The sequence below is a fragment of the Hippoglossus stenolepis genome, chromosome 7 (assembly GCF_022539355.2).
Source record: "Hippoglossus stenolepis isolate QCI-W04-F060 chromosome 7, HSTE1.2, whole genome shotgun sequence".
NCBI lineage: Eukaryota > Metazoa > Chordata > Actinopteri > Pleuronectiformes > Pleuronectidae > Hippoglossus > Hippoglossus stenolepis.
The window spans coordinates 25,780,599-25,804,211 of record NC_061489.1 but is presented as its reverse complement, the minus strand read 5'-3'; the positions used below and the strand labels follow the sequence as shown (position 1 = coordinate 25,804,211).

The 23,613-nt window shown below is 43.9% G+C and overlaps 1 protein-coding gene across 1 annotated transcript in view; it reads left to right on the top strand.

Annotated features, from left to right (window-relative positions):
• htr4 (5-hydroxytryptamine receptor 4) overlaps nucleotides 1-23,613 on the top strand; it is a 70,474-nt gene that overhangs the window by 33,393 nt on the left and 13,468 nt on the right. Inside the window, exons 4-5 of the mRNA XM_035160517.2 lie at nucleotides 2,461-2,614; nucleotides 5,008-5,570. Of these exons, the coding sequence (XP_035016408.1) occupies nucleotides 2,461-2,614; nucleotides 5,008-5,570 (717 nt within the window). The remainder of the gene's footprint in view (nucleotides 1-2,460; nucleotides 2,615-5,007; nucleotides 5,571-23,613) is intronic.

Genomic DNA, 23,613 nt, shown 5'->3' with positions numbered 1-23,613 from the left:
ATAGACTGTAGATAAAGATGGACTTTCCAGAAATTAAACCAAAATATTCCAGAATACGAACGCTGCCATCTCGCGGCGATGACGGCAGCAGACAGAGACAGGAAGTGACATGTTAACTCTGCTGCAGAGATCATGTGATCATGTCGACATCAACACGACACCGTCATCAGCTCTTATTGGTCGTGGTGAATCCAGTGGACGATCCCCTGCTGTGTTCACACATCGAACGGTGGAACTGCAGAGTTCAGTACGTCTGACAGCCGCTATAGTGAGGACACTCACATAAAGCATTCCCTAACCCCTTAAACTAACCTTAACCATCACAACTAAATGCCTCACTCTTACCTAAACCTATTTCCAACCCTCAAACCAGGTCTATGCTCAACATGGTCCTCACCAGTATATAATAAGTACAAGTACACACACACACACAGAGTCAGTGACCAGGCCACGCAAACTGCACATGCAGAGTATTTGCTGCAGTAAGTGATTTGATGCAGCATCTGTCATTTGAATTTTTCCATAAAGGGATTAGTTTCTTTCTCTCTCTCTCTCTCTCTCTCTCTCTCTCTCTCTCTCTCTCTGTCTCTTCTCTCTCTCTCTCTCTCTCCCTCCTTCTCTATTGCTTCCTCCTGCGTTTCCTCATTTTCTCCTTCCTCTATTTCCCTTGCTTCCTTTTAATAGTCCATTCACTCCATCTGTTCCTTCTCTCTCTCTCCTCTTCTCTCTCTCTCTCTCTCTCTCTCTCTCTCTCTCTCTCTCCTTCTCTTCCTCTATCTCCTCTTTCACCCCTTCCCTCTCTCCCTGCTCATTCACAGTTTTTCTCTGTCATCCGTGCGATTCCATTCATGCAGTTTAGCGCCAGCGTCGTCTTAGCGATATCACTGTGTGACAGCATGCTGGGGATTCCTGCTGTAGTGGCTGATAGCATGGACGCACACACACACACACACACACACACACACACACACACACACTCTGACTCTGCCACCTGTGTGTGTGTTAGACAGTGAAGGAGCTGCAGATAAAATGAAACAGAGATTCACAGAGAGAGATGAAGCTTGTCAGATAATTCTCTGGCTCAGGATCATAAGCAAACATTAGTTTAACTCACTTGTTTCAAAAGGCAGACAAACCCTGTTTCTGTATAAAAGGGAGGAATCTGTAAAGGAGGAGTGTAAAGTGAAGGGAAGAGAGGATGACGATGACAGACTTGGGTCCAAGCCAGAGGAAGACTCATGGCAGTATGTGGACGCTCACACACTTGGTTCTATTCTAAAAACACACGAGCATCAGCCTCCATTAGTCAGATCTCATCATCTCCCCCAGATTCTGATCCCTGGCTGCAGAGATTTGTTCCCATTCAACCACACGAGCATCGATGAGGTCGACACCGAGTCAGGTGACAGGATCTGACATTTCAGTTAATGCCAAAGGTGTTGGATGAGGTCGGCGCTCTGTGCAGACCAGTCGGGTGCAGGGACAATGTTTGTCCAAACACTGAAGCGTCTTTATAAAACTGTTTAAAGGAGGGACACAGCAATCAGACCGAACATGAACAGTCCACATGACAAACATATATCTGTTCTTCTTAACAGACGTAAAGATATAAGTTTGATATTTGACAGTTTAACCAATAAAACACAAATATAACCATATATTTAGAATTTTAATGAAGAAAACAACAATTTAAACAATGTTAATGCAGCATTGTTTATTCTACAATATATATGTTTTCATAGCAGATATAATGCAGACACAGTTCTGGGTCTAGTCTCGATGATACTGATCCTCCACTTTGACTTCAGAGGAGGTTTTGGGAGGAAAAGATGTGGAACTGTCAATTTGAAAAAGATGTGGGTGTTGAAAGGTTGAGGTCAAATGAGAAACTGTGGGAGATGGATGGAGAGAGAGAGCTGACAGGACGGAGAGATGGAGGAATGATAATAACGATGAGAGAGAAGAAAGCAGAGGTGAAGACATCGGATTCCTGAAAACATTCCTGTGCTTAATTATTGGTGGTTTACATATTTGTGCTGATGCTCCTGCAGGAAACTGCCTGTTGAGCTGATTAAAAATGGAAATGAGGAACCGGAGCAGAGGGAAGAGGGAAGAGTGACAGAAGAAGAGACCACAAACAAACAGCCTGTCACTCTTCACTCGCTGCTTTCATCTGTGATTTAAGTGTTTAAGTAAATTATTTAGTCATCGCATGAATGGAAGTAATGTTTTAAAACAACACAGGATTATAGGGAAGGAGAAAACATAAGAATATACACAATGTTTGGGAAGATTTTCATTAACAAATCTGCTCTTAACACCTTTGCTTTTCTCAAGAACAAATCTAACTTGACTCTGTTTTTTCGAGAACGTTTCCAACTTCTTGACTCAGCAGATGAACCGATTCACGTCTGGATTCCCTTTGCTCGTATTCATCCTCTGTCCTCCGCCCTTCCTCAGGTACTACGCTATCTGCTGCCAGCCGCTGGTCTACAGGAACAAGATGACCCCGATGCGAGTGGCTCTGATGATCGGCGGCTGCTGGGTGATTCCGACCGTCATCTCTTTCCTGCCCATCATGCAGGGCTGGAACAGCATCGGCATCGACCACCTGGTGAGTCGGGGGGAAACGTCTGCGATGGTTTTTAAATGGAGACGAGCCCAAAAATAGAGTTTCCTGCAGGGAAGAAAAAAGACAGATCACAAAAGTCGAACAGAACAAGTTGTATATAAACATCTTCAACAATTAGTCTCCACATGACTGACAAACAAGCTGTGGTCCCGACGAGCATCGTTTACAAGACGGAAGAACTGCTTCGTGGGGTTTCTGTGGAAACGATATCAACATGTCAGACAGACGTGGGGGTCAAGCTGTCTCGGCACTTCACTCTAAAAATGTAAAGTAGGTGAGTCAGAGTCTTTGTCGTGCAACAAGTTGTGTTTAATGACAGAGAGAAAACAGAAAAGGCCTCAGAGACATAGAATACAAACGGATCCAACATGAAAAACTGTTTTCTCCTCCTGTCGTCGTCTGAGGTCGAGTCAGCTGAGTCAGTTTTTCACTTCTGAGACAATCCACTGAGGAGCAGTGACTCTTCAGTGGAGAGCTCGTATCCACAGTGAAGACAGAACTCAGAACGAGGGGTCGCGAGAAATATCGATTTACTGTCAAAATCGGGGAATCATTGAATTTGAAAACAAACACGACAGATCAAGTTGGGCACATTGAGTTTATATCAGATTATCAGAGATTTCTCTGATTATTGAACATGAGATTAAAGATCCTGCAGAAATCTAATATTTCCACTTTTCTAACCTAGCGGTTTTTGATCTTTTGTTGATTTCCTTTTCTTTTTGTAACTTATAACTTCTGCTAAACTCCTAAATTATTTTTATTTTGAAGGAATTTGTAACTTTTGTTTGAAAAGTGCTCGATAAACAAACCATTACTTATTTTCTTACCTTTTTAAAGACGGAGCAAATGATCACAAATATATAAATAATGGTGTGAACTCATAAATACAGAGTGTGATAAGTTTGTGGACATCAGTTGCTAAAGAAAGACGATGTTCCCTGAATGAGATGAACAAGTAGAAAGAGGAGGAGAGAGAAACAGGTGATCAGACAAAGATGGATGACTGCAGGACTGTGTGAGGAGAGAGAGAGAGATTCCCCTGCCAATACTGACCTCGCTCGCCCCCGTCTGCATTTATCTGAAGGCCAGAGAAAGAGTTTATTTTGGGGCGACTGTCAACGGGACGACAGGCCGGCTCATTTTTGGCAGAAACACTCTCATCATCATCATCATCATCATCCCTCTCTGTCTAACACACACACACACACACACACAGCAGACCAGCAGTCTAAAGTTAGCACTGGCGTCTCTCTGTGGGTCTCATTAGAGCTGTTGAATATTCTGAGTAGCAACTCGACTCTGGCACGAAACTGAGGATCCAAAAACTGAAGCAACAGGAATTCAGGAGACACGCGTACGGATCTGTATTTGTACAAGTTCCCGACCACAGCTCTGCTCCGTCAGGCAGCGCAGTCTGGAGCTTTACACCGAATCATGTCAAAGTGTAGAAGTGTGTTTGTGTTCAGCGTAACTTTACTTTCTAGAGTTCGGACTTAAGACCGTGGACTTTTAATCCAGGACCGGTGAATGCAATGTGTCCATAGACCCCAGTAAAGACTTAGAATATGGGATCAGGTCAGTTCAGGTACCAGTTCCCCCAATATGCCGGATTTTCTTTTTATTCCTTGTGAATCATTATGCAAGACTTACAAGCTGAAATTTACAATATATCTTATGTCTCATAAGGTGAAAAATTATTCCTGGATCTGACCCCTTGTTTGAATCCGCTTCAAAATTCAATGGGTTCGTCCTTGGCTCATATCACAGACTATAATCATCATAATATATATATTCTATTTGAAGGTGATGACACTGTCCCTTCTGTGCTTTTGTGTTTATATAAGTTTTGTGGTAAATATGCGTCTCTCTTGTATTTTCACTCTGGGCTCTTATCATCGTGTGCAGCGTGGAAGATGGAAAATGTAAATACTGAACATTTTACTCTCAAGCTAAGTCGGCCCATTCACGAAAACAACTCGGTCTTTTCACAAAAGGCAGCGCGGCCTCCTCGCACAGATCTGAGTGGATCTCTGTGTTATTCATGCTGCAGCCCTGAGCTGTAGTTTCCCACAGAGATGAGATGGTAGCGGAGCAAAGTCGGGGATGGGACTCGACTGTGATTAATGGTGACGTGCGGCGCCTCCCTCTCCCTCAGGAGATGAGCTCCCCTTCTACTACACACACCCAGATAAGGAGAGTGTGGGATTTTAAGTGGGTTGTTGTGGAGTCTGGAGGCGTTTTAAAGGCGGAGCGGAGCCGAGTGTTCAGCGGTTCAACACGAGGACGCTTTACTGTCTAAGAATCCTCAAAATCCTTCACTTCTATTGAAATGTGTGTATTAAACCACCTCACTATTCTCTGTGTGTTGCCAGATTGAGGAGCGGCGCCACAGCGATGCCAGCAACTCCACGTCCTGCGTCTTCATGGTCAACAAGCCGTACGCCCTCACCTGCTCGGTGGTGGCCTTCTACATCCCCCTGGTCCTCATGGTGCTGGCCTACCAGAGGATCTACATCACGGCCCGTGCACACGCCCTGCAGATCAGCATGCTGCAGCGGGCGGGGGGGGCGGGTGCTTCTGACTCTGCCGACCATCAGCGGAACCACCGCATGCGAACAGAAACGAAGGCGGCAAAGACCCTGTGCATCATCATGGGCTGTTTCTGCCTCTGCTGGGCGCCGTTCTTTATCACCAACGTGGTGGACCCCTTTATAGACTACACCGTGCCAGACAAGCTGTGGGCCGCCTGCCTCTGGCTGGGCTACATCAACTCCATGCTGAACCCCATCCTCTACGCCTTCCTCAACAGGTCCTTCCGCCGTGCCTTCCTCATCATCCTGTGCTGCGGCAGGAAGAGGTACCGCCGGCCGTCCATCCTGGGCTCCGCCGCCCCCTGCACAGCGACGCAGATCAACGGATCCACACACGTACTCAAGTAGGTTCCCCGGGTCTGACGGGAAGTCGCTCATCATGAAACACACACAAAACACAGAAGAGATCATATGATGAAGAACACAAGACTGTGAGTAAATAACCCGTTTCAGCCTCTTTGCAGTCACCTCTGTGTTTTCGTCCTCACTTTGTTATCATCTCTGCAGCAGTATTAACGCCAGCGTTTCCTGAATAATGTTCTTCAGGGTCAGATGGCAAGTGGCAGCAGTCCATTATGATAAAAACATGATTTGTTTCCAGGCGCGTCAGAGACGACTTTATCTCCTCCCAGTGGCGTCGCTCTTACCAGTGCATGGACTTGACTCATTACTCTCTCGACCTATTAGCATTTCTAAACATAGAGCACATGTTTCACAGCGATAAGAGCGTGACGTTTAACATGTTCTCCTCAGGGGCCTGTTGCATATTTAATCTGCATATTTCTCCGCATGCTCCCCTTCCAACTATCTCAGGGGCGAAGTGTGAGGGGTTTATAAAATAATCGTAATGCCTCTGATTTCCCTGATATCTCTTTATTCACTGCAGAAGCTTATTCCGCCTTCACGCTGGTGACATAGATCCTCCTCCATGTTTGTTTTCCTCCTGAAGTCACGTTTGATCGAGCGAGTTTCTGTGAAAGTCTCTGGAATCGCCGCTGTCAAATCGTTTCCTACAAATGACAAGTGTGTGGTCTGACGATTATATTACAAATCGGTTAAATCTGTCAGCATATCTGTGGTGTCTCACGTTTTTAATATTGGTTAAGAGTTGAAAAGCGTGTCTGCACCGGGCGTTGGCTAATCCAGTCGTACATGTCCACTCCTCAACAACACGCAGGATTATTTGGGTTCAGCAGGAACTTGAAACACATATTTATATTTCTGTTTCAGACTAGAAAACAGACATGTATGAAATTCTTGAAATGGGACTTTGTCAGTGTGCCCAGTTTAACTTGCATTAGTGTGCACTTCATGAAACACTATCCTCCTGCACTCAGAGCTCCAGAAACTATTGAGTGATTTGACTCGGTGCAGAAAAACCATACGGGACGATTTCTGTCGTTATGTCATGTTCCATTTTCACTCGTCCGGACACATTATGAAGCTGATTGTGAAAACGATCAATTAAAGTCAGTTTTTCCTCCACATTTTCATTCCCTCTCTGAAATTGCTGGACCACCTGCGGAGAGTTGTTACTGAAGATCGAACCTGAGCTATTAATGTCATCCGGCACTTATGGAAGTCAAATACTCTCATTATTTAAATTATAGTTCTTTGCAGAAGAAAGGTGAAACCAGTTTTATCAGAGATGGTCGGTGCAGATGTTAGGTATATTAATAAAAGGTTTAGTGATAGAATGAACAATATCATGGTAACAGTTGGTAAAGAACATTTTAAGTTGTGTAAAAAATGTACAGATTATATTCAGTGTTCGTGACACATTTCTATATTTATAAAATCATAACTGTTAGAAACAAGATGAGCACAGGAACAGATGTGGCAGCTTCATATTCGTATCAGAGTTATTATTTACTCTCTTTTATCAGTGTGAAGCAAGAGTTGAGCTTTTATTGATCAAATTACTTGTGGGGTAGAAGGTTTTGAGCTAAATATAAAATGAAAATGAGCGAATCAGAATTCAGCCTGAGGAGCTGCAGAGTCAATGAAGGAAAATATCTGGCACTAACGACGATCAATATCCCTGTTGACAGATTTAACATCAGCCTCAGTGCATATTGTGCATTTCCAACAACACTAATCCATCCTTTGCATAATGGAAGCCGTTAAGAGTTTATTTTAACGTGTTGGCTTTTATTAATGTTTGTGAAATACGTAGTTGGAACATTCGACTACCACGCACCCACATATTTCTCCTCTCATTATACCTCCTGGTGGTTTCATTGATAGAAGCCGTCACAGAGCGCTGACACCTCTGGACTTCACAGGTTGGTGGTTCCACTGGAACTCACCCATTCCTCTGAGAAGCTGGAAACACGTGGGCTGAAGCACCAGCAGCTTTTCACCTCATCACATCCATCAGCTCGGGGATAGTTAGAGTCGAGCTGCGGACTCACAATCACACAGGGACAGTGTTTGACTTCACGGAGGTTAGAGGTTCAGGGCTCAGTTAAAAATATCCACATGCAACTACAAGGAATATTTATATATATTTCATGGACGTGACAGCAGCCGCACTGATACTCCAACACTGAAGTTGATGTATTACTGTGTCCCACGTGTGATTTATGATTCTTCTTCTGTTTCCCTTCCCCCCCTCGTGTCTCTGTGACCATAAAACATTCTTCTGTTTCAAAGTAAAAGCTTCTCACTGAACGAAATGATCATCACTGGGAGGCTGATGGGATTTTTTAATCGATACCAGTTGGTCTAATGATCACCTGGACAGGTTATCCATCTCCAGCCTGGACTCGGGCAAATCGCCGCTTGTTGGTGTGTGAAGACGAACGGATCTCACGTGGCAGGAGATGAGTTATGTTGTCGTTGTTGCCGTTGGTTACAGATTGATAAACGATAACATGAGTAGATGTGGGTACAAAATAGATTTTGAAAGATGTAGATTTAGTACATCAGAATTAAAAAGTCATTATTGCCATGTTGGGTTCCACTGGTGTCCAGTGTTGGAACAAGAAGTCAGAGGAACAAAGCCAAGAATTAAAAGATATGATGTTTTCATTGCTGGACTTGGAGCAGATGGAAAGAGAAGGAGCTGAGTCAGTTAGTGAGTTATGGGCCTGTTGGATATGAGAATATTAAAGATTTTGTCCAGAGATTGTAAAGAAAATATTTCATTTTATGTTGCAATGCCAGAAATAACAAAAAAACTAAAGAGTGGCACAAATGAACCATGATTCTGGACTGAACTCGACAGACACAAATTAAGATGAGACAGACGTCTGTGATCTGAGATTAACACTAAGACAGTGAGGCGGTCGATGCCGACACGGAGCAGCTGGATGAAGGTGTCAGATGGATTCATTGATCCTGACACTGATGATGACTGAATGGATCCTCGTCAAGTACAAAGCCCCCGGCGTTCCCCCGAGGTCGTAATCAGTCTCCACCCCGTCTGACTCGTGTTTGTCCAGCGAGAGTCATTCCAGGACACAACCCCAGTCGCTGCTTTCTTTTTGATTGGTCGAGATGGTTCCTGGGTCCCTCCCAGTGTCAGCTTCCTCCCACAGTCCAAAGACATGCAGACTGGGGTTAGGTCGACTGGAGACTGGTGAAAGTTAGATTGAGTGGTTGTTTATCTCTGTGTGTCGGCCTTGTGATTCTCTGGTGTCCGGTGAACCTCACTTCTTTGGGATTTTCTGCAGATTTGCTCGACCCCGAAAAGCAGAAGCGGTAGATAATGAAAAATTGTTAACAGCTGTTGAATTGTGAAGAGTGTACAAATGATTATATTTAATAATTTAATTTTAGTTTTTGGATTTGGTCTTGGTGGTTTGTTGATATCACTGGACTCACTGGAGGCGGTTTACGTTAGATTCACTTGGTTCAGTTTGTTATTCTCATATTTCTTTGTATTACAGCTAAATGATGGTCAAAGAAATATTCTGCTCAGACTCCGGTTGATCATTTTAATTAGTGAAAAGGTTTTTTATCACTTTCCTCAAGCAGCTCCTCTTTTCAGCCTCTGTCTCAAACACTTCACGTTTTACCTACCATCTCTTTAAGGCCATCCTTCCGTTGTGACTGGTTCAACTCTTCCTCACTTCACTTGGCTTTGTTAGGGGGCGCTAGAGATGCATAATGCAAGTGACATCACGATAAAGCAGAAGTATCGACCTGACGAGGTGTTTCAGGAGCAGAGTTCAGGATTTTAACTTAAAAACTCATATAACACACAAAGAAACATTTTTTTCCATCATAGTTATTGTGTTGCTGTTGTCACTGTGTTGCCATCATCATTTCTTGTAGCTATAAATCCATTTTACTTGAATCTGTCTCTATTGGGACAAGAGTCATTCTCACATGACCACAACTCTTAGACACTGGTGTGCAGCTCCTTTGAAATATTGTGCAGCTCAGCCTGTATGTGTGTTTGTTCTCTGCATTCACACACGGACAAAAAACATGTTTACAGAAAGATGCCTCCACCTATCGTCTGCATTATCACCATGTATTTGTATTTCTGAGATTCACTGCAGCGTATGTCAGTGTGCGTCAGGGGAAAGGCCGGCTGCACAAACACCGTTCTTCACTCACTGTTTTACTTTGAAGTGTATATATATATATATCTGTTTGTGTAGTGTAAGTCAGGACGTCACACTGTGCAGAGCTTTCAGCGAACCCACCTGTTCTTCTCCTGGGGAAGAATCAATAGAACGGGATCTTAAACTGTCTTAAACAGTTCATCTTTATTGGCAACGTCGTGGTATGAAAGTCAAAAGCACAGCAGGGTGATCAACACCTTTGTCAAGATGAGCCAATGCAGTAGCATCTGGAGGTGTTGACCTTCCATAGCTTTATTATATTTGCTCCACAGATCGGCACATCCTGTCTACTGTGCCGTGACCGACACTTGTGTTTATGTGCCACATCTGGTGTGTGTGTGCTGCAGTTATAAGCACAGAAGGTGTGTTGTCTGTTCCCTAAAGCAAATCCAACCAAAGTCATCTCGTGTCTAATCTGTATAAGAATGCGGAAATGCCTGAAACCTGTTTTCTGTGTGATGACCAGCAGGGGGCGACTCCACTGGTTGCTTCTATAGAAGTCTATGAGGAAATGACTCGACTATATGTCTCAATCTTTAGTTTCAAGTCTTCTTCAAACAGCTGATGTTCATTTAGTAAATTATGATCATTTAGAGTCAAACAGACCATAAAGCACCGTATGTATTGGGGGCGTGGATACCGTGTGATTGACAGCTAGAACCGTCCAACGGGTGTAGGTGTAGTATCCTCCAGCTCTCACTCAGGCTCCACCCCCAACTCCTACAAATATGGATACTTCTACTTTTGAAAAACCAAGATGATAAAACTTGACGCTTCAAAACGGCAGCTCACAAACCAATGGGGAACGGCAAAGTGGGTTTACCCTTCGTTCAATTTACCCTGAAGATTGATCCCTCGCTTTCAGACATGCACGGAACTCTGGATAATCTCCTGACATTCTCCGGAGGGGGCTGTATCTCCTCTTTCGTCTGTGGTTCTCTCGCCAGGCTGCTGGTAAGAACTCAGGAGAATATCACGATGAGCACATGTGTGAGTTTCCTCCAGCTTCGTGTCTGAAAACGACCTAAAAGACGTCCAAACAGGCTGTAAGAGCTGGAGCTGCCTCGGTCGGGGGCTGTTTCTGTTCCACCCACTTCCTCAGCCAGCCCTGTGTCCCTTTGGAGAGAGTTACCCTCCATTACCACGCTCTGACAGAGAGAGTGGAAGCTTTCAGCCCTGGTGGAAAACACACAGCTCCTGTAAAGGCTTTTAAAATGTCAGCTTGTCACGAGGCTGCTTCGTGCAGGAGACGCTCAGGACTGAGATTTGAAGTGGGACTAATTCAAGCCTGACACACTCACACACGTGTTGAATCCAGCTTCTCGCTGTGCTCTGTCATTAACAGAAGAAACTCTCGGTCTAGGTACGAGCTCGTTCCTCCAGGGTCCTCGTGAACATGACAAGAATACAGGCTCATAAATACACGTACGTCTCTTAATTTAACGAACACAATGGCTGTGCAGGAAAACGCAGAACCAAGGTTCACGGTCCCGTTATAGAACATCCACGCTCCAGTTTGACCTGTGCTGTCCTCGGTTGCAGAGGACCACCATCGGCTGAGGACACGTTGGTTTGTCCGTCCTCTGGGGAAAAGGTCATGACTCGGTCACGCGTTCACCCACAGATGCTGATGAGGCCTATTGTTGTTGTTCAGCTGTGACTGTGTCTAACAGTGTGTGGCTGGAGGCAACATGAGACGCCTGCTATCTGGGAAAACAAAAAGATAAAATTAAATATGAAGCCGTTCAGATGGAAGCACATTAGTCTAAAAGATGATGTGGTGACGTTTAACGTGCAGCAACAAAAAAAGCAAGAATCAAGATGAGCCACCCTTCATGTCACAGGAAGATAAAATAACAGATTTATAATCTACAACGTGCTGTGAATCAAATTTACATCTTATCTGTCGCTGGTGAGTCGATCGCCGAGTTCATAAAACGTTGGCAATAAATAGGAAATGAACCAATAACAGAGCCCTGAATAAACAACACTGTCAAACAGCATCATGTTCAGAGTCAGTTATCACTGAGCATCAGCAGTTACCACAGAGGAGCCTCAGCTTCCTGTTTCAAACCGGAGCCGCAGTTAAACTGGCAGATACGATCATCGCATCAGAGAACGAGATTTTAAAAGTGTCAGACGAGGGAATGAATCTGATTGAATCTGAGCTCGGATAACAGATAAACTCATTTATACAAAAAAAACTGCTGTGGTTTTCCATCCATGACTTTTGAATTTCAAACGCAGCGTGAAAAGCAATTTAGTTATATGTGGCTTAACTGAGTTTCAGATACATAGATACTGTTATTAATACAATAACAAGTAATATATTGCGTGTGTGTGTGTGTAATTAATTACTTAATAACACAAAGTGCACATCTGGACATCACTGCATCTACATTTGCACCTGAAATGAGGTAATTTTTTGATTTTTGAAGGATTAAGCATCTTGCTTTGCTCAGGCAGTGACCGTCCACTCCACTTTGGAACAAACCACAAGTAAGGGTTTTGAAAAATAAGCTGCAATACACTTCTCTGTGTTCTGATTTATCGTCGAGTGAGGAAAACAACACATCTTTTCAGTTAGACGTCACAAAACCTTGTTGTCGGGTTTGACTCCTACGTTCTCAGCGGCACAGCATTAGCTGCCACTTTGTGTTTTATTCTTCCGACCTTTTGTTGTCATTGACCTCTCAAGTGCTTTATGTAAGAGAAGGTCAAGGATGGATCCGCAATAAAAAACACAGCCACGCCGTCACTGCATATTCAACACGCCGATTTTCAAAATAAAAGCAGTGTATTATAATAGAAACAAAGGTGATTTCTGGGATGTGTGGTGCAAAGAACAGTGCAACAACATTAGTGAAACAAAGATGGAGACAGTGACAAAGGATTATGGGTATTTGATGTTCATCTTGGCCGAAGTGAGAAGCAGGAAAACAGCTGTAAATCAGAGGAGAGTGTGAAGAGCAGATGTTTGGTTCATACACAGTTTGAATATGATGCATCAGGCCGAGCAAAGCATGACACACAATATCCTCCAGAGACTATTACAATAACACACACAATACTTCAATCCTCCAGAGACTATTACAGTAACACAAACACACACACACTCTGCTGATTGTGTTTAGTCTCATCACAGTCGTATATCCGAGGCCTGTCGCTGCTGAGAGAACAGACTGTATTCAAGAGAGGAAAGAAAGAAGGAGAGGAGAGGAGGAAGAAGGAGATGAGTGGAGTGATGGGAGAAGGAAGGAGGAGTAGAGAGTAAGAAGAAGAGGAGAGGAGAGGAGATGAATGAGAGGAAGAAGGAGAGGAGAGGAGGGTAAAGGAAGAAGGAGGAGAGGAGGAAGAAGGAGATGAGTGGAGTGATGGGAGAAGGAAGGAGGAGTAGAGAGTAAGAAGAAGAGGAGAGGAGAGGAGATGAATGAGAGGAAGAAGGAGAGGAGAGGAAATGATAGGAACAAGAAGAAGACAGTAAGAATGAAGAGAGGTGAAAAGAGTGAGGAGAGGAAGAAGGGGATTAGAGGAGAGGAGGGTAAAGGAAGAAGGAGAGGGAGGAAGAAGAGGAGAGGAGATGAATGAGAGGAAGAAGGAGAGGAGAGGAGGGTAAAGGAAGAAGGAGAGGAAGAAGAGGAGAGGAAATGGGAATAGGAGACACAGGGCTGGAGCGGTGATGCTGAGGAAAGAAAAGTCAGAAGGGGAGAAGTAATAAGAATAAATAATGCCGGGAGGAAATAGAGAAGGAAAGAAGAGACCAGAGGGAATGAATAAGGAAATAAGATGAGGAAAGGAATGTGTACGGAAGCTGAACAAGAAGAAGAAAAAAGTTACTGGCCTGGAAACACAGGAAATGAAATTTGAGCTGATAAACAGAAGAAGAAAGACATGAGGGAGAAGACAGGAGAGAATAAAGGTAGGAAGGTGAGAGGGAAGGAGGTAAAGAGATGGAGAGAAGAAGGATGACGAGGGGAAGACAGAGGAAGAGAGAAGAAGCAGGAAAGAGGAGAAAGGAAATGAAAGGAAGCAGAAGCTGTGATGAAATCGTATCTTCTCGTAACTTAGTGTTTGAGGTGCATGTTTCTCTCTTGAATGACACTCAGCAGGATTCACGTCGACGTCTTTGAAACGACTTGTGTGACATCACGCAGGCGGCAGAGAGATGAACACTCACTTTAAAACATCACTTTAAAGATGTACTGAACTATACCATGAATCATAGTTTTACTAAGTGATGAAACAGCTTTTGGAGATTTCTATGGAAACGCCGTCTTAGTGGGTGTTTCCCATGGCAACCGTTGAGTGACACCTGAGAGCCGGCGTTGCCTGGAAACACGTTAACTCATGTGGTGGACGACTTAATTAGGAAAAGGGTCTCGTGCACTTTAAAGCCTGGAAACTAAGTTAAGCTGCCTGTCACTTGTCCTGGTGAATGCAAAACCAAATGAGAAATGATGGAAATTTTATATTATATTAGCTGAAGATTATATAGACTTTAAATAAAGATGGACGACGTGTCTCCACTTCCTCCCACTATCCAGAAATCAAGCTAAAATATCCCAGATACGAACGCTGACATCTTGAGCTGTGAGGACGTCAATCAGAGTCTGTGCTGCTGCGATCGGGTAAATATTGAACATGATAATAAATTAATGTGATGTCATGTGCCATATTTTCAACTGATGCACAATGATCATGCATCATTATATCACTTTATTGCTCCTGCTCCTTTTTAAATACTGTAAATAACTGTTTATGTTCATGAACAACACACAAACACAGGGTTAGACACACAAACACAGACACACAAACAGAACCTCTGTGACAGACACACACAAACAGTAAAACACTGAAACACTCTGTACATCAATTAAAAGATAATTGTTCTTTCCGATGGAATCAGTTCAGCGATTCTAACTTCTGACATAGAACATTAGTCGGTTTAATTATATCTCTGCATCTCGTTAAGAAGAAGATTATTTCCATGTGACGAACGGATCTGATTGGTGCAGCGGAGGGTGTTTCACTTCCTTATCGGAGCTTCTTCTATGGAACACGTGTCCTGATGTGTCCTCGCCGACAGGAAACTGAGTAACTGTGGCAGCGAAGACACATGTGGAGCTGGAAGCGAGAGTCAGAGAGAGAGACGCAGAGAAGAGCGACAAGATATTAATATGAAGGAATGAACCATTTCAACATGAAATGAAAAGTTCTGCAGTGAAACAGAGAAAAGTTTCCTGTTCTCTCTCTGCAGGTTTTCACCCGTGAACATAAACCTCCTGTGTCGTTGTTCAAACTTTATCAACTCTCACAGTTTTCTGTTTATTTCCCAGTCCGACGGATTTTTTATTCATTGAGTGTGAAAACAACAAACAACATAGTTTTGTGCCAATTACAATAATTCAGTTTATTCCTCTTTGACCCTGTGAATGAAAAGTGGAGCTAATTAGTCTCCTCTCCCCTCTGGTCGTTATTTAGATTGACAAGGCTCAGAGATCCATATAAGTATGATGAAGTAAACAATTTCTATTGACTGACAAAACCTAATGACTTTAAGTTTGCTTAGATCTATTTGTTATTATGATTATTATTCACAACATGACAGCCTGATGAAAACTCAGTTCTGTTCTGTATCTTTAGATTTATCTTTACTTTTAAATCTGATTCAAGATGAAGTTGAATCAAAGGAAAAACTCATTCAGATACTACTACTACCACTACCACTACTACTACTACTACTACTAGTACTACTACTACTAATAATAATAATAATATTGAAAGCACAGAGGTCAAAAATATATAAACACTTTCTACTTTCAGATTCAAAAATGTCGAGTGATTGATTTTAAAGTGTTTATTTGTATTTAATTTTAATATTCGGATCTTGATCTTGAAATACTAGTTAGTTAAACGTAAGTCTATAATTTTTAAACTTAATTTCCCTGTATGGTTTTGGAATCAGCTCCTCAAACTCAAACAGCGGTGACTCACAGAAAAAGGACCCGAACGCCGCGAGGCCACGAAACCCTGAAACCCTGAGCTCCGAGTCGGAGCAACACGTCCTCGTTGTGGCAGAAGTGATCGTCTCTTTGTTTTTCACCGAGCTCTCTCCAGCTGGGAAGATTAACTTAGGCTGAAAGTGTACAGCTGCTGCTCAGACCCCTGCTGCTGAGTGGAGAGACTGGAAGGGCCACACACATTACAACACACAGACATACCAGGATGCATACGTCCAGTGCACACACACACACACACACACACCGTCATGCATCACTTCCAATGTAATCATACAGGCCAGCTGGATAACCATATACAGCCAACACACACAAGTGCTCAAAAGTGTGCGTGTGCGCTTGTGTGTGTGTGTGTGTCTGTGTGTACTGCATCCTCTTACTGAAATAGACAAAGTCAAACAGAGAAACAGGACTTACTATCTGACTTCCAAACATTACACAGCAGATTGTCACAGACTGAACTGAGAGGAAATAAAGATTTGTAAAGAATCTTAAGACAAATATTTTACTTGACCCAAAAAAGGATGTGTGTATTTCTCACCTATGGGAGATCAGGGGGATTTGAACTCTCCTGAATCAACTCCTACATCTTGTTCCTCTTGTTTCTCCACAAACTCTGCTGGTCTTCACTTCTTTGTCAAACAGCTTCGTGTTTTCTTGTCAGTTGTGTCAACTACAGACACTTTGATAATTATCTGATCAGCAGGAACTTCCTCGTTTGTGTCCTCAATTTTTATTTACTAGCAGAGTTTATTGATAATAATAATAATGCAACATAGAGCTTTGTCTTCTGGAGCTGAACATTTTTATATTTGAACAGATTACAGTTCGGCCAAATTTCGTTCCAATATGAGGAAGTCAGAAATATGTGTTAGTCTGCATGAGGCTAAACAAAACGTGCAGATACTTTTCCCTGTATGTCTTTGAAGAAAATGTGTTTAACTTTGTTCTTGTAAAATTTGTGGACTTCCTTGTAGTTGTTGTTTTAGTTTCCTCCTCCGCAGCAGCTCTTCTCAGCTCCTCTTCTCTCCGTCTGTAATTTGTCCGCCTGTCTGTCCACCAGCAGTTTTACTCAGTTCCTTGGTTCCTGATAAAGTGAGCTGGGACAGGGGTGTGGGGGGGGTGTGGGGGTCTTGAGAGTCTCGCTGCTCGTTATGTCCACATGGCTGCTCCTCGTCCCCGTCAGCAGCCGACAGATTTGGGTCGAGCTCATTAGCCTAAATGTCAGATTTGTCCAAAACTTCATGGCCACTAGCCGAATATTTTGATGTGGACATGAAGCTCCTGTGTGAGAGACTGAACAAGAAAGACGACGACCAACAGGGATCAAGAGCATTTAACCATTTCCACTATAAACTTTACACATTAATATTTAATCATTTAATCAGCTACACAAATGGATCTGATTTGACCTTTGTGACGAAGGTTCAAATCCCTAACCCTACCAAAGCAGAAACTGTGGACGTGGACGTTTATTCCAAAAGAACCAAGTCCTGGAACCACATCTCGAGATGAACGATCACTTTACACCAGAGGAGTGGAAATGCTCAGCACGTCCTCCAGCTGCAGGCCCGTGTGTGTGTGTGTGTGTGTGTGTGTGTGTGTGTGTGTGTGTGTGTGTGTGTGTGTGTGTGTGTGTGTGTGTGTGTGTGTGTGTGTGTGTGTGTGTGTGTGTGTGTGTGTGTGTGTGTGTGTGTGTGTGTGTGTGTGTGTGTGTGTGTGTGTGTGTGTGTGTGTGTGCCCCACATTGTTTGATCAGCTCATGATGATGATAGAAGTTTAATCAAATTTTCATTAGTGGTGATGCTCCACGTTTGTTCCCTAATTATAATTCACAGGACACACACACACACACACACACACACACACACACACACACACACTGGGTGTAAACTAACCTTGTTTTTCCCTTTTTCTCTCCCTCCGTCCCTCCTACTCTCCCTCTCCCTTTCCTTCCTTCCTTTCTATCCCTCCTCTTCTTCCTCCCTTTTTCTTGGTCCGTTCCTCTTCCTCTTATTTATCACTGTGAATTCTATCCTTCCTTCCTGTTCTCCACTTTGATCGCTTCCTTTCTTCCTTGTATTTTCCTCTTTCCTTTCTCTCACCTTTCATTTGCTCAATTGCTCTTTATTTGTATTGTTCCATCGTCTTTATTTCCACTGTTTGATCTTCTTTCTCTCGTTCATCCGTTCTGTGCTTCCTCTTCTTCCCTCTCTTTCTCTTAATGTGCATTTTATTGGCCTAATTTGTTTTTGCCTCGTGCCTTGTTTCTCCTTTTTCACTTTGTCTTTACGTTATTCCTCTTCTCTTGTCTTCTATCATTTATTCTTTCATTTCCTTCCTCTCTCCCCATTTCCTTCTCTTTACCTTCACCATCCTTCTGTCGTTTCTTACGTCTCTTTCACTGCCACCTGCCACCACTCGTCTGTTCTTTTCTCCTCTCACTGATTTCCTCCTCTTCCTCCCTCCTCTTCCTCCCTCCTCTTCCTCCTCCTGTCTCTCCAGTGGCTGCTCCTCTGCCTCCAAGCTCCTGCTCTGGTTCTGCAACACCAGGCCAGTGCCTGTCTAGCTGCTGTATGTCTAGGGCGTCTCAAGGCTCTATCAAGTGAGTCTGCTGCCATTCACACACACTCACATTCACACGTGTGCACACACAGGAAAACACACACACACACACACACACACTGGGGTCTGGATGTTACAGCTGTTAGCAGAGGCGTCCATCCAGATGTTTGCTCGATGCATCTGCATGAATATAAAAAAACACAGATCAAACATGTTCTTTTACATCTGTCTTCAACTATCAACTTTCAGTCCGACTTTCCGAGTCTTTGAAACGTCAGCGTCTCTTCTCATGAGAAGCTTGTGAATACCTCAGTTTACACAGTGAGAAGGAAAGAGAGAACGGTGGGGGGGTCAGTGATGTGAAGATGATGACAGAGACGGCTCTGACAGTTTCTGTCTGCAGAGGAAAAACATTGACTGAAGTGTGTGTTTGTGTTTTCACGTGCACACAAAATGTTTCGTGAGGGTTCTCTCACATTTAACTGGTGTGTTATCTGAGTCTGTGTCTTCAGTTCTTGTGGTGAACTCAGACACAGAGAGAGCGTTTTGTCTTTTCAAGATGGACTGAACACGTGGAAACATGGATTGATCCTCTGACTGTGTAATGTTATTGACGCAGCTCCTGTCCAAGGAGGCACAAGGTTAAAAGTTAAGTGCTTCCTCGCAGACGCAAGGGAACGATGGCAAAGCTCTTCAAGTTAGAGAATTGATTTTGTTCATTCGATTTTGAGAACTCCATCAACAAGGGAAACCTCCGTCACATGCTGTTTCCTGTGTTAATGACAGCTTTGAATGCGTCAACCAAAAGATGCATGACTTGGTCAGTCAATAAGTGAAGACATTAGCAACATGCAGCTTTGAAGGTTTTAGTCAAATGGACATATCAATAAAGCCAATAGTAAATTGATTAATTGATTTCCCATGAACTTGGTGGAGGGATGTTGTAGGAGCTTGGAGGCAGATTTTATTTAACATTGTGTTTTTCAACAGTTTCACACTTTTCCCTGCAGTAATTCATAAATCTTGATGAAAATAAATTAGGTGATTAATATCTATGATGTGCGTGTGACATTCGGTGCAGCTTGATTGAACATGAGGGGACTTTTGTGCCTTGGTGGAGGAACGATCTCCTCCCAGTGCCGGTGCAGGACAGAAACAGCTTTTTCAAACTGACAGATGTCTTTTTATTTATGACCGTAACCTCTGAGGAGCTTAAACCACTGGAGGAAAGACGTCCTGCTGATGGACGCTTCGGATTGCAGGGGTCATTCTGCAAAGGCAACAACAATTTATTGTTTTGTGTAGAAAGAGGGTTAGGAGGACGGGGAAGGAAGGAAGGAAGGAAGGATGCAGGGAGGATAGGAAGGATGTGAAAGAGACTGATGGGGGTATTTGTCGTTCACTTGAGTCTCCACTCCTCCCTCGTCCACTTGCTTCTGCTGCTCAGGTCTAATTACATCGCTCCTCCACACTGTTTGTCTCCCACAGGCATTTTAAATCCTCCAGATCCCTGGGTACACACACACACGTGCGTGGACACACACATTTTGTATATTTTGTCGACACAGTTTAAATGGGCACATTAAAAAGCATACACACGATTCAGAAAGAATGCTGGATATATAGGCCATAGCATAGTGGTATGACAAGTATGTACTAGTTGTGTGTGTGTGTGTGTGTGTGTGTGTGTGTGTGTGTGTGTGTGTGTGTGTGTGTGTGTGTGTGTGTGTGTGTGTGTGTGTGTGTGTGTGTGTGTGTGTGTGTGTGGTAGAAACAAAGTGTTTACCATGTTTGCACAAATGCAGTTTTTGTTTTCCACCGATTTTCAGCTGACATGCAGAACTCAATGTTTCCTAATGTTTGCAAACCTGATACTTTCCTCTGCTGCTGCTGTTGTTTTTTTCCGTTGTGATTTTCATTCGGTCTCATCCTCATCCACTCCAGACCTCTGCACACAGCACAGTCACTGGCACTTTCAATTCTCCGACAGACAGTGTGTCAGAGAAAATCACGATAATCAATCTGTGGACGTGAGCCCCTGACGCCACGTGGAAATGAAGAACATCTTGACAAACGCCGGTGACGTGAGATTCGGACTCGTCAGCCTGGCGCAGATCTCAGCGCCATTTTCAGAGCTATAAGTGTGAAAGGTGTCATAGCTCTTTAAATGGTACTGCTGTCTGCAGTCAACTGAGCAGCCGCCTGACGTCCAGCGACACCCCCACTGGGGAGGAAGAGGATTCTGTGGATCCGAAGGTGGACGGAGGCATCAACCAGCATCATTACTTCATCTGAACTCTTGGTCTCTATCGTCGTGGATCAATAACTTGTCATTAAGGAGGTTGAAGGAGAGAGATCAGAAATATTCAGACTTCTTTAGTTGATGAGTGGTTGTATTTAGTTGTATTTAGTTGGAATGGCCAGTGTGGGGGGGTGATGTGGCTCTGGAATCCTAAAACTGTCGTCGAACACCGGGCATATTTTCTTTTTCTAAATATAAATAAACTTAAGTGATAATCAGATTTACTTCAGGTTGCACAACTGTGCACAACTTAAGTTTAAGATATTAAAATAATTATATTGTATATATGTAAGATGGAGGAGCTGCTGCTGACCCTCATTAACTGGCTGTGACACTGTGCAAGTTGTTTAATGGGACAGTCTCCACATCAGTCCACATTAATCCCTGTTACAGTGAAGTTCCAGTGGAGCTTTGGCCTCCATCACTTCCTCGGGTTCTGCAGCTCAGATGTGCCCTCAGCTCGAGCTGCAGGAGAACAGGTGACGGGAGTGAACACAGAACAAAGGTGCGGTGGGCAGATAGAGTCGTCCTCCGTCAGGAACCACATTAAACTGGCCAGGAAGGATTTTCACATCCTAATTGAATAGACTGGATGTGTGGGGGCGGCCGCCTCGCTAACTCTGTTCTGTTTGTTCCTCTCTCCGTCTCACACAACTCGGCTCTGTGCAGATGAAAGACGGCAACACCCATAAACAATACACAGTAGTTCATCTGGCTCACATCTGCACACACACACACACACACACAGACACACACACGATACGATCCTGCTCCAGCTGCTACATCTGTCTGTAAATCAGTCAGTTTATTAATAACTCAAGTTAGCAGCATCACTTTGTTTCAGACGTGCAAATGTTTTTACAAACAAGATCACAGAAAACCGTTTATTGTTATTTACCCCGTTCTGTGCAGCCGACATGCATCCGGACACAAATAACCTTTGGTTCCTCAACCCGACAACATGTGTGTCTCTGACGTCAAAGTCTTTAGAACCGCCATCGAAGACGGTCCTCACGCCACACGTAGAGCAAAGTCAGTCAACTCCTGTGGTCAATCAAATGGACTCAGATGAGCGACTGACAGCGATGTGAGCTGTCAATCTCTTCGTAATACTGATGACAGAAGAAGTTGAGCAGCGCTTAATGTTTACATCTCATTTTCACGGCTCATTTCCGTTCAGCCGATGCGTCGACGCGGCCGCTGGAGGATGCAGCGCACGTCAGGTCCGCTGATTAGAGACACAGCTCATGTTGTAATACCTGTGGCATGTTTACGTGACGTGGGCGAAGCTCTGCAGCACTTTCTTCTCACATTGTCCAGGGATTATTTTTAGGACTCGGCAACGCAAACAAGAGTTTCTCCCGACAACACAGACCTGCCAGTTAGCAGCAGGCAGCGGCTACGAAAGGTCAACAGCAACGTGGTTGAAGTTAGAAACGATTCAAACTTTTCATCGAGGCGTCTCGGTGGCAGGGTTGAGCGCCGCGTGTTTCCACGGGTAACGCTGCGTCCAAGGTTGCTGACGCAGTCTCGCTTGACCGGAGGGGGAAGCAGCTTCTCCTCCGGTGAAGCGTATAGGCTCCGTAATGTTTTCTTAATGGAAGCTGCTGTGTATCACAATGTGACAGGAAGAGAATCGGTTGGATTCCCTCTTTTATTCTCTAGAACAAAACTCCAGCGCACAGACATGTTGAGTCTCTCTGAGGTTAACTTCATGATCTGCTGTTTGTTTTATTCCTTTTTGAGCATCGTATAAATATGGAGATAATTCTCCGTCGTCTCTCGGGACTAAACTCTGCACACGTGTAACATTTCCTCCCTCAAGGTAGAAAACTGCTTGGTAGGGAATTTTCCAGTTGAGTTTGTTTAGTCAAACTAATACTAGAAAGACACATGATAAACCCTCAAGGAAAAGACATAATTAAACCTCACTAATCTATTTTTCATGTGATCTCATAGATAATATTTCTGAGTGATGATTAATCCTCCGATAGGGCGATGTAGAATCAGCAGTCTGAGTCCTGCAGCGTGTCTCTGAACAGATGGAGAGACTGACCGACATCACCGGCCTCAGGCTTCACCACCTCAACATCTCCGGACGTCCCCAGAGAGCTGCTGCAGGATCCAGGCGCACAGCAGGAGCTCAGAGTCACAGAGTCACAGAGTCACAGCACATGTCCCTGTAGGTCACACAGCAGGAGCTCAGAGTCACAGAGTCACAGAGTCACAGCACATGTCCCTGAAGGTCCAACAGCTTGTTTATCACAAACAAACAGCTGCTGCAGTTTCCTTCACTCAGGTCTCGTCTCTCCACAGAGATCATGATCACACTCCTCTGCTCTGATAATAAAACCACAGTCCATCAGCTTCCTGAGTCCTTACGGCAGATTTGGCTTTTTCCTGAGTCGGCACTTGACCTGATGTTCGTTACAGGGTTGAAGCTGTGGAGGCTGAATGTTTTCAGATTGTCCATCTGTCCACTTCTGAACACGATATCTCCAGAATCACTTGAAGTGGACTCAAAGATGAACTCGTAGTAGTTGGTGGTGAAAGGTCAAAGTCATAGTGACATTACCTGAAGAACATCTTGAGAGGGTCAGGGGTCAAAGGTCAAGGTCATGTTGTGGACATGATTTCTCAAGTCTGCCTTTAGGGAACTTCTTTAAATTATGACCAGTTGTCATTAGGACTCAAAGATGAGCTGATTTGATTTCAGTGGTCAAAGGTAAATATCTGTATAGATTGAAACTGTGCTGGTTTGTGGAGGCACTAAATTAGCCACTAGCGAGTGGACAGAGTTAGATATTCCCCTCAGGAACGCAGCCCTAAGAGAAAAGACAATGTTAGACATCACATGACGTTTAAACACGACCGGGCTGACCAGTCTGTCCCCGGCCTCCAGCCCCTTGTCAACTGGGACTGGCTC